The sequence below is a fragment of the Mixophyes fleayi genome, chromosome 2, assembly GCF_038048845.1.
Source record: "Mixophyes fleayi isolate aMixFle1 chromosome 2, aMixFle1.hap1, whole genome shotgun sequence".
Taxonomy (NCBI): Eukaryota; Metazoa; Chordata; class Amphibia; order Anura; family Limnodynastidae; genus Mixophyes; species Mixophyes fleayi.
Window position 1 is genome coordinate 377,457,523 of NC_134403.1, and position 15,839 is coordinate 377,473,361.

At 43.1% G+C, this 15,839-nt stretch overlaps 1 protein-coding gene across 5 annotated transcripts in view; it reads left to right on the forward strand.

Moving 5' to 3' along the window:
* Positions 1 to 15,839, forward strand: part of RECQL4 (RecQ like helicase 4) — a 162,441-nt gene that overhangs the window by 135,989 nt on the left and 10,613 nt on the right. For all 5 annotated transcript variants that reach the window (XM_075197581.1, XM_075197583.1, XM_075197585.1 and 2 more), the window contains 2 exons: positions 3,472 to 3,601; positions 9,160 to 9,332. In XM_075197581.1, coding sequence (XP_075053682.1) covers positions 3,472 to 3,601; positions 9,160 to 9,332 — 303 coding nt within the window. The remainder of the gene's footprint in view (positions 1 to 3,471; positions 3,602 to 9,159; positions 9,333 to 15,839) is intronic.

The window sequence follows — 15,839 nt, forward strand, 5'->3', positions numbered from 1 at the left end:
TGCCCCGTCTAAGGCAGAGTAACTTTTTGTTTCTTTGTAATGCTTGTGTTAGATATTATTTTATATCGCCTTTATATAAAATGACTGTGTAAAAACATTGGCAAAAATATCACCAACTAACTAGTGGAAAAGTTCTGTAATATCCAGGAGTTGTACAGAAAGCCAGCTTTAAATGTAGCAGGGTGTGTGCATTATATTTATTTATTATACAGACAGGACCAAAAGTTTTGAGAATTACACTAATATTATTTTTCCCAAAATCTGCTGCCTCAGTTTTTATGATGGCAATTTGCATATACTCCAGAATGTCATGATGAGTGATCAGATGAATTGCAATTAGTCCCTCTTTGTCATGACAATGAACTTTATCCTAAAAACATTTCCAGTGCATTTCAGTCCTGCCGCAAAGGACCACCTGACATCAGGTCAGTGTTTCTCTCATTAATACAGGTGAGAGTGTTGACAAGGACAAGGCTGGAGATCACTCTATCATGATGATTGAGTTACAATAACAGACTGGAAGCTTTTAAAGAAGGGCGGGGCTTGAAATCATTACTCTTCCTCTGCAGATAACCATGGTTAACAAAAAAAAACACGTACAGTCATCATTGCTTTGCACAAAAAGGGCTTCACAAGCAAGGATATTGCTGCTAGTAAGATTGCACCTAAGTCAGCCATTTGTCAGATCATCAAGAACTTCAAGGACAGAGGTTCAATAGTTGTGAAGAAGGCTTCAGGGCTCCCAAGAACATCCATCAAGCGCCAGGACGTCTGTTAAAGTTGATTCAGCTGTGGGATCAAGGAACCACCAGCGCAGAGCTTGCTCAGGAATGGCAGCAGGCAGGTGTGAGAGCACGCACAGTGAGGCGAAGACTTTTGGAGGCCTGGTGTCAAGAAGGCCAGCAATGAAGCCACTTCTCTCCAGGAAAAACATCAGGGATAGACTAATATTCTGCAACAGGTACAGGGATTGGACTGCTAAGGACTTGGGTAGAGTAATTTTCTCTGATAAATGCCCTTTCAGATTGTTTGGGGCATCTGGAAAAACGCTTGTCCGGAGAAGGAAAGGTGAGCGCTACTGTGATGATTATGTACTATTGTTATTTTCCCTTAATATTCAGGTATGACAATGTATATTGTATGTAACCTTGTAATGTAATCTCAACATGAGCTTTGCTAAATAACATGAGTCTGAACCTATGCAAGTGTCAATAATCTTTTGAAACTAGCCAGGCCCGGGGAGATAAGCATCTCGGAGGAGTTTGAAGCCCCAAAGTTGTAAACCATCTAGCCACTCAAACGAGCAGAAGTGGGAACTCAGGCCCTGTAAACATTACAGATCTCAGGACATCCATAACTCCGGAATGCTCAATGTCATTTTGAGAATTGATCTGAACTAATTGAAAATGTAATTCTTTCGGTGGGGGGTGAAGAGCCTGTAAGAAGGGTTTAAAATCTTCTGCTTTAGACATTACATTGTGCATTTTCATGAGGGGGTATATAAAGACTGAAATGTCCTATATTTCTCAGTTGTTTTCCCTCACACACGCCAAGTCTTAACTAGTAAGTATTGACTCTGGTTTTATTTCCTATTTTATTTTCTGATACTTATTTGTGCAACTTATTGCATTTCTTGATATTAACTTTTTGTAAAAGCCTTGAAAACATTTTTCGGATTAAAATACATTTAATCTACCGTATTCTCCGTGATTCTTTTAACTTGCTAAGCCCAGGGAGGTTCATACTACAGGTGTATGCGATTTATGTGTGACTCATTAGTAAGTGGTTTTAGTGAACGTAAGAACACAATAGTAAATCCTTTGTGCTGGCAGAAAAGATGTATTCATTGCTAAGTGACTAAGGTGACGCCAGTCATGGAAAGCTGTTCAGATTGCTGTATCTGAGACAGGCTGGGCGTTCGTGACAACTACCATCAGTCCTTTGTCATGCCAAGAGTGAAGTATCCTGAGACCATTCATGTGTGGAGTTGCTTCTCAGCCAATTGAGTGGGATCACTCACAATTTTGCCTAAGACCACAGCCATGAATAAAAATTGGTACCAAAGCGTCCTCCAAGAGCAACTTCTTCCAACCAACCAAGAACAGTTTGGTGATGAACAATGCCTTTTTCAGTAAGTTGGAGCACCTTGCCATAAGGCAAAAGTGATAACTAAGTGGCTTAGGGATCAAAACATCAAAATTTTGTGCTCATGGCAGTAAACTTCCCAGACCTTAAATCCCATTGAGATCTTATGGTCAATCCTGAAGAGGCGGATGGACAAACAAAAACCCACAAATTCTGACAAACTCCAAGCATTGATTAGGCAAGAATGGGCGGCCATCAGTCAGTATGTGGCCCAGAAGGTGATTGACAGCTGCCAGGGCAATTTGCAGAGGTTTTAAAAAGAAGGGTCAACACTGCAAATATTGACTCTTTGCATAAACTTAATATAATTGTCAATAAAAGCATTTGACACTTATGAAATGCTTGTAATTTTACTTCAGTATGCCATAGCTACATCTGACAAAAAGGTCTAAAAACACAGAAGCCGCAAACTTTGTTAAAACCAATACTTCTGTCATTCTTTTGGCCATGACTGTATAAAGTACATTAACACCACTGACAAGTGAAATTAATAACACTGATTATCTGGTTACATGGCTCCTGTCTAGGGCTGGCATATGTCAGGCAGCAAGTGAACTGTCAGTTCTTGAAGTTGATGTCTTGTAAGCAGGAAAAATGGGCAAGCGTAAGGATCTGAGCAATTTTGACATTGTGATGGCTAGATAACTAGGTCAGATCATCTCCAAAAGGGCAGGTGTTGTGGGTGTGCCCGGTATGCAGGGGTTTGTACCTACCAAAAGTGGTGCAAGGAAGGACAACCGGTGAACCAGCGACAGGGTCATGGGCGCCCAAGGCTCATTGATATGTGTGGTTAGTGAAGGCGCCCGTCTGATCTGATTCCACAGAAGAGCTGCTGTAGCACAAATTGCTGAAATAGTTAATGTTTGTGCTCAGAGGTGTAAGGGCTGTTCTCATTAAATTGGGAAGGGCTCTCACTGATCTTGTATTGTGTGTAACTGGTGTCCTATCTATCTTTACCGCCCCTGCCTTCCTGCTATTTCAGATGTGTTAGGGGCTGATGAATTGGGAGGGAAGGGAGGGTGGGTTGTCCCTTATCTCACCATCCCCACAGTGTTGTAGGGGGCTGTTGTTTCAGCATTGGGTGGTTTTATTAATCCCATATTGTATATAACCGGGGATATCTGTTATACATAATATGGGATCGCTGAACCTCCACCCCCCTTCTCCTACAATTCATGAGATATGGGACACCTGCTATACACATTACAGGATCCCTCCTCTTTCCAATGTCTCAAGTGTTGTTAATGAATTGGGGGTAACCTCACTGATCCCATACTATGTATAACAGCTGTCCCTTTTCCCACCATCCCCTTCCCTCTATTTCAGGAATCGAGACTTTGTTGTGCTATTTGGAGCTTCACCCTCTTCACTGGCTGGAGCTTCTGCACCCCACTCTCTCTATGTGTCGTGTTACATGCTACAGTGGCCCCCAACAGCTGCGCACCCTGGCTCACAGGTAACAGTGTTCCATGTGTCATCTTTAAGCCCATGTGTGTCGTCACTAAGCCCATGTGTGTCATGTGTCATCGCGAAGCCCGTGTGTGTGTCATCGCGAAGCCCGTGTGTGTTGTGTTATCATTAAACCTATTCTGACATCTAACTTTATTTTTTTAAGTAGATGAATTAAAGTAATGAAACTGAAAAAAGGTGGGATGATAATTTCACAGGACATTGGGACATTTGTGAGATAAATAACTGTGTTTAGATTGAGAACTTCTATTTAGGGAAGAAACATGATCTAATCTGTAGCATCCCACATACCCTGGGGTACCTCGATTGGCTCCAGGATCCCCTCTTTTTCTCCAACAGGCCCTAGAAATGATTGTCTCACTTTCACACAGTGTTTGACTCTGCTTCCTATGAGTGCTTTGGTCCCTGCTTTCCCTTTCATAATCTTTGGGACCACCTCTTTGTTATCCATTGTCCCTGGGACCCCCTTTTTCCTTCCCACAGGTTCTGGGAGCTTGTATTCTCAGTCATCCAATCTGGGGGACACTGCTATCATGGGGCTGTATGAGGGCGCATGGAGCTGGCACTTAAATAGTTAACTAAACTGCTTCTGACTCCTCCCCTTTGCAACCCCTGCTAGCTGTAGTTTAATTTAAGTGCCAAAGAAGTTGGGCTATTTCTAATTGAGCTGCAGTGCTTTGTTACAGTATTTAGATAGGTATAGTTCCTTTTTTATTTACTTTTTAGTTATTCGCTTGGGAGTAGAAAGTGTAGGAGCGGATGCAGATACTGCGTGCATCACTTTTATCTATTAAGTTAGTAGTCTGTGTTACAAACGGATGAAGACCAGCTGAGCACCCTTCTGCCCACATATAATACAGGCTGTCAGGCTTGTGTTTAGGGTGTCAGCAGCCGCCCGTTGCAGCGCTGTCACTGATGCTATCTTTGGGACTGGTGCTGCCGACAGGCAGAGAGCGCAGAGTCAGGAGTATTGCTGGACATGTTGGGAGATGCCAAGTTCCCCGCTAAGACGGAGGGGGAACTTGGATTTCTGGCCACGGGACCAAATCCATGGCACTGCCTGACTAGGTTGTAATGCTGGACACGTTAATACTTTACTCCGGACTGCAGACGGTAGCACGGAAGGTGTGCACAGCACTCTGGTTTTGTTTGGGAGCCCTAAGCGGTATGCTCCAGAGTGCAAAATCTCCTGCCAGAACAACAGGACAGCATGGTAACTGGGGTATCTCAATTGGCTCTGTGAGGAGAAAGAAGTGGGGCTGTTGCTGACTCCCGCTTCTCCCTTTCTTTTCCGCTCCACCTGGCATCCAGCTAATTAGAAATCTTTCCGATCACTGTGAGGGGGGCACTGACGGGGGACACCTCAGTGCTTTTTTTCCCCCATAGCTAGATAGACTATATATATATATATATATATATATATATATATATATATATATATATATATATATATATATATATATATATATATATATTCTACTATATAAATCCTAGTGGCGCGTGTGTAAAAAAAAAAAAACCCCAAGCTGCAGCGCCACCTGCTGGGCAGAGTTATACACTGACCTATATATTTCTTGAAGGAGAAGTGACAGTTGGGAGTGGTTGGTGGTTGCCGGGGGTGACAGTGGGGAGTTTTTAACACCTTAAGTAGCTTGATGAAGGATGTGGCGATGAAGATGAAGGATGAGGTGATGGAGAAAAATGATGAGGTGGTGACATGTGGACAAAACCACGTTAAAAAAAGGCGCTTGCGTCGGGAAATAACGCTCTTCCCCTGAGGAGGCCTGGGCTAGGCCCAAATGCATGACAAGAACCTTTTTAACACCTTAAGTAGCTTAATTTGACTAGAATGCATGAGTATCATGCACGGGTTAACTTGTATGTGTTATATATATATGTGTGTGTAGATAGATAGATATAGGTATGTAGATATAAATATATAGATAGATATCGGTATAGAAGGGCTAGTTCGCCCAGCTTGTGTTGCAGAGCTTGCTCTCAGTTTATTCCCTTGTTACATTTCTCAGGGGAACAAACATAATGTGTGTGTGTATATGTGTATATATATGTGTGTGTATATATATATATATATATATATATATATATATATATGAGTGGTTTTATTAAGAGAGTGAAAGAGTAAGAGGTTAAGTAGATATACTTATCTTAGCTTGTAAAATGCGGTTCCGATGTTACAACCAGAGCAAAACCCTGTTTTTATTGCCCACCCACCATGTTTGTGTGTGTGAAGTGTGCGCTTCAGATTTGGTGTATTCCTTTCCCTACTATTGTTATGTCAGATAAGGGAAATTTGCCCGGGTCAAGTTTTATGCCTGTTCAAAATGTTCTGCTATACTTCTGGTGGGACAGACGACCTGTGACTGTAGCCGTGAGACTAAGAGCCACCTACTGGTGTTGATGCTGCTAGTCTGGGAGGCGCAAAGTATAAACGTGCCTCTGGCCTTCGCCAGGGACCCTCGCAAGGGAGTTTGGATTTCGCCAGCAGAGACACACAGGTCGCGGCCCTCCTAGGTAGCCACCAGAGAGGTAGAGTGGGTTGGCGAGGTTGTACAATCCGGGTCAGAACCATGCAGGCAGATAAGTGCCAAAGGAGCAGGCAAAGGCAGCATCAAGGAGTTGAGAGGTAAAGCTAGGAGATCCAAAATATGTCAAAAGGAGAATCCAGTGCAGAGTCGGGAAGCTGGGTCAGTAACTAAAAGGACAATCGGGGTGCAGGAACACAGACGGGAGCATAAGGGGACCTTGACACTCTGGCACCCTAATGGTGCCTGGAAGTCCCTTATATAGTGTGCACAGTGTTCTGATAGGTAGCAGTGGGGTCGGCGGTCAGAATCAGCTGACGCCAATAGGAAGACGAGGAGTGCGTCCTGTTGCCTAGCAACAGGCCACACACGCACTGGCAGCCGTCCGGACCAAATACAGACATTCAGCAAAACAGGAAGGCGTCCGTCTCCGGCACTCCTTAATGTGTGGGTACGGTGCCTGACACGGACCAAGAGGTACACAGTGTGAGATTTAATGGCATGGCCGTCGAGGCCAGTTTATGGCGGACTAAGGGGTTCTCGTCCAGTGTAGCGCAGACCTTAATGAAAGCCAACCTCGGCTCACATTTACTATATATATATATATATATATATATATATATATATATATATATATATATATATATATATATATATATATATATATATATATATATATATATATATATATATATATATTTATATATATATATATTAGTATAGCGGGCCTATGTCAAATGGTGTGAACATCATTCTTGCCAATCGACATGTCTTCGTCTGTCCCGTTTATTGGCGTTCATCCAGGATGGTTTGGATGTAGGACTCCGTCTCAGTTTTCTGAAGGTTCAAGTCTCTCCATTATCGGTGTTTTTTCAACGCTGTTTGGCTATTCTGGAAGTACAGACTTTCCTTCAGGGAATGTTGCACTTCAACTTCCTTATGTTCCGCCTTTAGCGCCTTGCGATCTCCGTTTAATCCTAGGGGTTCTTCAGAAATCACCTTTTGAGCCAGGAGATTCGGCTAAGCTGCGATTTTTGACGTGGAAGGTGGTGGTTTTCTTGGCGATCGCTTCGGCGCACAGAGTCAGAGCTCTGGGCCTTATCCTGTAGGGCCTCCTACTTTATTTTTCATGCGAATAGGGCTGTCCTGAGGACGGTGCCTTCTTTTCTACCAAAGATGGTGTCAGGTTTCCATTTAAATTAAGAGATAGTGTTTCCTGCGTTCCGGGAAGGTATCTCGTCTTCAGGGACTTCCTTATCGTCCTCGTTGGATGCAGTGCAGGCCTTGCGTACTTACGTAAACAGGACCTCTGCTTGTCGCAAGACGGACCCTCTTTTTGTTTTGTATAACTCCCATAAGAAGGGCTAGCCTGCATCCAAAAAGACTATTGAACGCTGGATTTCATCTACAATTCGACAGACTTATGTGAGTTCTAGTAGACCCGGTGCCAGATGGACTCATTGCTCATTCCACGCGTTCGGTGGGGGTATTTTGGGCTGTGCGTTGTTGAAGTTGAAAAATTGGATAACGTAATTTCAATTATTATGTAACGATTGTAATGGTTTTTCTCTACGATTGCGACGGCTAATTATGCTATCACACAGTAAAACACAACAAATACGCTTACATTCACACTTACATTTGTAAATAGTTCACCTTTAATAAAGTTCCAACTCACTTAATTTTATTAGCGAGACTTAAACGTTATTTCTACAAAGATAAATTTACATTAAAGGTATTTATGGTTCAGGTCCTAAGAAATATATGGTGTTTGGTCGTAAATTATTCCTCATATCACTAAAAGAAATCCGGTATCAGCGGCTAAGCGATCACGCACTGTTATGATTATTATAAGATTGATACTCTAATACTGTATGCAACACGTTAATAGGTTGATAGGTTGGTTTAAACTGCATTTGGTCGGTTCCCTCAACCAAGACATTTGCTGAACTGTTGGAGTGAGTGGTTCCCACCTTTTAACAGAGGACTCCTTTGAACTGACCTATGACCAGAATTTTACTGGAACATCATAAATCCTGGACCAATGAACAAAGATCTTTGTGCACATTGTGACATCATCACTGTTTTTTGTTAACCAATAGGTATATAAATTAGCCCCCGGTACTGGAACAGCCTCATTGACTGCAGAAGCTGTACCTGAATCCAGGTGTGTAATGTATCGTTTGTACTTTCTTGTATTTTATCATAGTTGCTGTAATTCTGCTACATTTTGCTATTAAATATCTTTGTGCGTTGGAACCACATTAATTGTATTGGAAAATATTTATTGGTAGTGATAATATGGATATAAGCACGTCCCGGTGTTTTGGCAGATCAGCTGTGCAGAGCTGATACCTGGTCCTCAGTTCACACCTTTACCAGATTTTATCAGTTCAATGTTTTTGCCTCCTCTGATGCTACCTTTTGGCCAGAGTGTTTTGCGTGCAGGAGTTTCTGAGCAATCCCTCCCTTAGGGGCTACTTTAGAAGGTCTCAAAGGTAGCAGTGTCCCCCAGATTGGATGACTGAGAAAAGAGGATTTTACTACTTGAAATCTTTCTCTGAATCCATCTGGGAGACACTACGTTCCCTCCCTTTTGCACTTCTGCTGGATGTTTGATTGTTTGGTTCCTTCCTTTGGGCTTTTGTATTATACTGAAGGGGTTGCAGAGCAGAGGAGTCAGCAGCAGTTTAGTTAGTTAACTATTTAAGTGCCAACTCCATGCGCTCTCATACAACCCCATGGTCCCCCAGATGGATTCAGAGAAGTAGATTTGACGTAAGTACCAAAATCCTCTTTCTCCCTTCTATCCTGTTGCTTTTTGCCTCCAACATGGCCTGTTTTCCCTCTATGGGGTCGGCTTCCCTGAAAAGCATTTCAGTGTTGTTTTTGTGATATTTTGGCCTTAATGGCTGTAGAAACAGTTGCCCACGCTACCATTAATGTCTGTGCCACACCACACCTGATCATAACCCTTCATTATTTGGTTTTTGTTCCACAGCTGTCCTCCTGTAGCTGTAGCCCTTGCTCGGGAACGTCTTTCTGGTGTTGATCATTCACATGTCAGTTCTGTGGAGTTTAATGTGGTTGAGCTTGCAGACTCCATGGGTTGGGAGGTCATGCCAGTGAAGAGAGCTCTACGTGACCTGCAGTGGCAATCTCGCACCACAGGAGGTCAGTACTTCTCGTTCATGAGTTTTACACCATTTTTGTTAGAATTAGATGGCTATAATGGGGAGAAGGGATTAAACAGGATAGATTCTTTATCCAGATAGAAGGGATAATAAATGTTACATAATTCAGTGTGTAATTGTTTGTTTTATAGCAGAGAAAGTTATGTTCTATGTACTCGGTCTTGGAGCAGTGCTTTCCTGTTCATTGTGTTATGTGTAGTCCATGTGTCATGTCAGCCAGAATATTGTTATGTGCCAAAGCACAGCATCCACAGACAAAGTAGCACATTGTCTTGGCTAATCAGTATACTCCCCCTGCCACTAGCTCCAATGTTAAAACGTGTTAACCCCTCTGGGCTGATTCACGTTCAGGCTGCATGATTCAGTCCAGATTGATTAAAGAGGCTGGAGGATGGATTACCTCCTGCCAAGCTAGTCTTCAAAACTGTATAAAAAGAGCATTGTGTTGCACTGAAATGTATTATACCATCTGTACTTTCTGGATATCACTAGTACCTCAAACTAGTGTAACTATCCCTTTCAGGACTTCTTAAGTTAATAAACATCACTGCTTAAGGAATCCGCTTTGACGCCTACTTACCTGTTGTAATTACTGTGACCATCTAATCCATTATAGGACTGTTCTGAGGTTGGGGCCCAGCATTCCAGTACCAATGCTTTGCCCACTACCTGCAGCTCTGGACGGTGCAGTACACTAGCAGCGAGAGTTAGCCAGATGAACGCGGTTCTAGGTGCCGCTAAGGAGCCTAGTGGTTGCAGCAGCTTAAGCCCCTCCTACTGTGGTTAGAGGATACATTTGGGATAAGAAAAGGGGAGGGTGGCAAGTCAAGCCTTAACCAGTCCCCAGCAACACAAAAGACATATTGGTTGTGAAAGGATGGACCTCATATGCCACTCTATCAGTAGCCTTCATTTCACACCTGGGAAACGGATCACAACACTCTGGACCCAGAAGACTAGTCACGGCACCTGAAGATCTTAAACAACTTGTGAGTTTCATCAACACATCATGCGGCATCTATGGACCACCATAAATCACATGTTTACTGTGTCCAAGAAATTCACCCACAGGCTGCTTTTTTTCAATGACTTGGTTATTCCATGGCGGTTTCCTCTGGTTTATCTTTTTCCACTGATTGTACCTCTATTACAGGTCATTCAAAAGCTCAAGTTGAAATGTGTCCTGCAGTCCTTGTCACAACAGTATGGCTCATGGTCTTGCCGGCCATGCAAGCTACCCCCAACACCGAGTCTGGAGAACTAAGGATTCCTGTAGAAGGGTATTTAGAGCTAGAATGGTAGTAAAAGCTTCAGGGTAATAATACTTAGAGCTATTGTTGACTAAGGGGAACTGAAATCAAACATGATTTTTTCGAACTTGTACAACATTCGTGTCAGCGTATTCCTCTGAATGGTATAATCAGCAGCTGATAGCAGGATTCTTACAATTGCACTGTTGTCTAGCACACAACTGTTGTGTCTTCAGTTTTATTTATATTTCAGTTTTATCTGTAACTCTCACTTTCTACTGGCATCTTTCCATCACTATACAAGCATGCAGTGATTACTCCTATTCTAAAAAAACAAGATTCCGACCCAAACTCTATCAAATTACCGTCCCATCTCTCAGCTGCCGTGTCCCTCCAAGCTTCTAGAGAGACTTGCCTACACTCGCCTCACACGCTTTCTTTCTGCTAACAACCTGTTGGATCCTCTTCAGTCTGGCTTTCGTTCTCAACACTCCACAGAGACTGCGTTGACCAAGGTTGTCAATGATCTGATCACTGCTAAAACTGAACGCCATTACTCTCTCCTAATTCTCCTGGATCTCTCTGCTGCATTTGACACCGTTGACCACTCTCTTCTACAAACGCTGCAATCCCTAGGTCTTCAAGACACTGTTCTATCCTTGTTCTCATCCTACCTTTCTAATCGCTCTTTCACTGTTAATTTCTCTGGAGCCACCTCTGCTCCCCTTCCCCTATCAGTCGGAGTACTGCAAGGCTCGGTGCTAGGTCCTCTGCTGTTCTCTATCTATACCGCTTCTCTTGGAAATCTAATAAGTTCCTTTGGCTTTCAGTATCATCTCTATGCGGATGATACACAAATCTATCTATCCTCTCCTGATCTCTCGACATCTGTGTTGTCCCGTGTAACTGACTGTCTTTCTGCCATATCATCTTGGATGTCCTCTCGCCAACTCAAACTTAATCTTTCTAAAACAGAGTTAATAATATTCCCACCCACCAACAAGAGCATACCTGACATTTCTATCTCTGTTGATAACATGACCATAAATCCCACCCCACAAGCTCGCTGCCTAGGTGTAATACTTGACTCACACCTATCCTTTGTTCCCCACATTGACTCTATATCTAAATCATGTTACATACATCTAAAGAACATTTCCAGAATTCGCACATATCTCGCGCAAGACACTGCAAAAACCTTAATTCATGCATTCATCATCTCCCGCATTGACTATTGCAATTCCCTCCTCACTGGTCTTCCCAAAAACAGACTCAAACCTCTACAATCTATTTTGCACGCTGCGGCAAGACTGATTTTCCTTGCAAATCGTTCTTCCTCTGTTGAATCACTCTGTATGTCTCTACACTGGCTGCCTGTTTTGTACCGAATCCAATATAAAATAAAACCTACAAAGCCATCAACAAAGCTGCACCAACATACATCTCCTCTCTTGTCTCAAAATATCTCCCAACTCGCCAACTCCGTTCTACACAAGATCTGCGTCTCTCATCCACCCTCATTACATCCTCCCATTCCCGGTTACAGGACTTTTTTCTGGCTGCACCCACTCTATGGAATTCTCTCCCTCGCACAGTAAGACTCTCCTCTGGTCTACAAACTTTCAAGCGTTCTCTAAAAAACCTACCTCTTCAGACAAGCTTATAATATTCCTCGGCCACCCTCGTAACCTCGCTACCTTTAGCCTGTTACACAGTTTCACGCGGGACGGCTGCCCCCTGACCAACATTGTTGTGTGACGGGTTCATTTAGCTTATGAGTCACTTTTACCTTTGCAGTCTGGCTGGGCCAAAATGCAAAATGTAGACTTAACCTCATGTGTCAATCTCCCATTGTCCCATAGATTGTAAGCTAGCGAGCAGGGTTCTCTCACCTCTTTGTCTATTTGACCCAGTTTGTTTATTAGTTTACTATGTTTGTCCCCAATTGTGAAGCGCTACGGAATATGTTGGCGCTATATAAATAAATGATGATGATGAAGATGATATTCCCAGGGCCGGTGCTAGGGTCCACGGCGCCCTAGGCATTTTTAAAAAAGCGGCGCCCCCCCCCGCAAAAATCGCCGCCCTCCTCCCTCCTCTCCTTACCTTGTCTCACCACCGCCGCCTCTCTGCTCCGTCTCCTCCCCTCCACTCACTGACACTAGTAAGTGGAGGGGAGGAGACAGAGCAGAGAGGCGGCGGTGGTGACAAAATAGCCTCTTCCCCCCCCCCCTCCCCGTGCATCTGAATGCTGTGCGGCGGCCGTGACAGGTATGGTCAGCGGTCGCTGCACAGTTTTAAAGTCTTTTAGTATTCTGTGGCGCCCTCCAGAGCCCGGCGCCCTAGGCAAGTGCCTAACCTTGCCTAATGGGAGCGCCGGGCCTGGATATTCCTTTATGAAGCCAGCAAGTGAAGAGGGGCCATTTATTAACCACTAGGGGTCCCACGGAAGCTGAAAACTGATAGCATTTAATCTCTGCTGTCCATACCTATTCTAATCTGTATATTTAGGATTATAATGTAATCTGTCACATGACATGCAGACATTCTCATTGCTGAATCCCTCTAAAGGCTTTGTTTCTCAGCATTTTCCATTTACAAAACCGAGAGGAATAAGTGTGGAACACAGATCTATTGCTCTCTGTTATGATGCACATGTCCTTCACATAGGCAGCAATAAAGAATATTTCAATACGGCCTATGTGTAGAACAAATACAGGCCAGTGTAGGGACCAATAGATCCTCCTTTTTCTCTACCGTTACATGGTGGTTTTCTTGCATTACAGTTTATTTGTAACTCAGAGAACACTTTGCTTGGTACCCTATAAATATATATGTTAAGGAGTTTAATATGAAAGTATATGAAAGTTCAAATTACAGCACTGAGTGTTACTTTACCGAGTGTTACTTACCTACCGAGTGCTACTAACCTACTGGGCGATGCTCTCTGAATTGCTATCTACCTACTGAGTAGTACTTACCCGCTGAGTGCTATCTACTACGTGCTGCTTACTTGGGTTCTGGCGTTCCCAATTCCTCTGATGCGTATAAGAAGTCATTACTGTGACTGGATTACTTCCTCTGTTGAATCACTCTGTATGTCTCTACACTGGCTGCCTGTTTTGTACCGAATTCAATATAAAATACTTTTACTAACCTACAAGGCCATCAACAAAGCTGCACCAACATACATCTCCTCTCGTCTCAAAATATCTCCCAATTCAGCAACTCCGTTCTACACAAGATCTGCGTCTCTAATCCACCCTCATTACATTCTCCCATTCCCGGTTACGGGACTTTTTTTCGGGCTGCACCCACTCTATGGAATTCTCTCCCTCGCACAGTAAGACTCTCCTGTGGTCTACAAACTTTCAAGCGTTCTCTGAAAACCTACCTCTTCAGACAAGCTTATGTTATTCCTCAGCCACCCTCTTAACCTCGCTACCTTTAGCCTGTTACACAATATCACACAAGACAACTACCCCCTGACCAACATTGTTGTGTGACGGATTCATTTAGCTTATGAGTCACTTTTACCTTTGCAGTCTGGCTGGGCCAAAATGCAAAATGTAGACTTAACCTCATGTGTCATTCTCCCATTGTCCCATAGATTGTAAGCTTGCGAGCAGGGCCTTCTCACCTCTTTGTCTGTTTGACCCAGTTTGTTTATTAGTTTATTATGTTTGTCCCCAATTGTAAAGCGCTACGGAATATGTTGGCGCTATATAAATAAATGATGATGATGATGGATCACTTATAAGTAACTTTATTTAAAGGAAATAGCGCAGGGTGCTTATTTATATAATTGTAAATGCACTTATTTTTTTATATTGTGTGTATTTTGGTAAAGGAAATCTTTATTTCTGAGACCAGCGAAGAAAATAGTTTGTTTTAACCTTGCTAGAGAAAATGCATGATTTCTGAGGTATATATCTGATACAATAAGCCTTTGTGGAGGAAGTCTTTTGTGTATCATGATGTGGGGAAATGATCTGTTTGGGGTCTTGTAACTTTCTTTGGGAATGTGTATTCTGCAACTGTCTGAAGAAAGGACCCATATTAATCTCATGTTAATTAGACTTTTTGATGTGTGAGGGTCCAGCACCTGAAGGCACAGGAAGGTTTAATTAAGACTTGCCATTAGATTTCCTGCATCTAAAAACAAGATGCAGGAAATCACAGCAAGTTTTAGAATATCACAGGTAAGTGTAACTATTGTTAGCTTTGCATTGCATGTAAATCGTGTTTGGATAAACAAATTGAATCCTGATTCTAAAATTAGCTCGGACCTCAAGGTGGCTGGCTTACCCTGTGAGGCTGTGTCCATATCTGTATAAAAAGCACTGATTTGTATTGAAAATTGTTCTTCTTGTTTCATCTGACCGGATCACTGGTACCTTCAATCAGTGTGACTGCAAATAAACATCACTTGCTTCAGAGACCTGCTTGAAAATGTCTTCAATACTGAAAATCCTGTGATCTACAGATTAGACCCAAAATCTAATCCGTTCTGTTTCTGAGGTTTGGTCCCAGCATCCAGTACCATCTCTCTGTCCGCTACCCAGCAGCTCTGACCAGTGTGAAGGGCCAGGGGGGATCCATCCACAGGAACCCTGATTCATAGTAAGAGGTCAGGAGTACCAGCCCAGGTGTACCAGTAACAGGGCACATTAGCAGTGTAAGTTATCCAGAAGAAACCCGTTTCTGGATGCTAGTAAAGGAGTCCAGTGGTGGCAGCTTTGTAAGCCCCTCCTACTGCAATGAGAAGGCGTATTTGGGATACTGAAAGGGAATGGTGGCAAAGTAAGCCCAGCTGGTTCCCAGCAACAACAGACACCTAAAGAACATTTCCAGAATACGCACATATCTGACACAAGACACCACAAAAACATTAATTCATGCACTCATCATCTCCCGCATGGACTATTGCAATTCCCTCCTTACTGGTCTTCCCAAAGTCAGACTTGAACCCCTACAATCTATTTTGCACGCAGCGGCTAGATTGATTTTCCTTACTAACCGTTTTTCCTTTGCTGAGCCACTCTGTCAGTCTCTACATTGGCTGCCTGTATTTTAACGAATCCAATATAAAATTCTTCTACTAACATACAAGGCCATCAACAAAATTGCACCGACATACATCTCCTCACTTGTCTCGAAATATCTCCTCACGCGACACATCCGTTCTGCACAAGATCTACGTCTCTCCTCCACTCTCATCACATCCTCCCATTCTC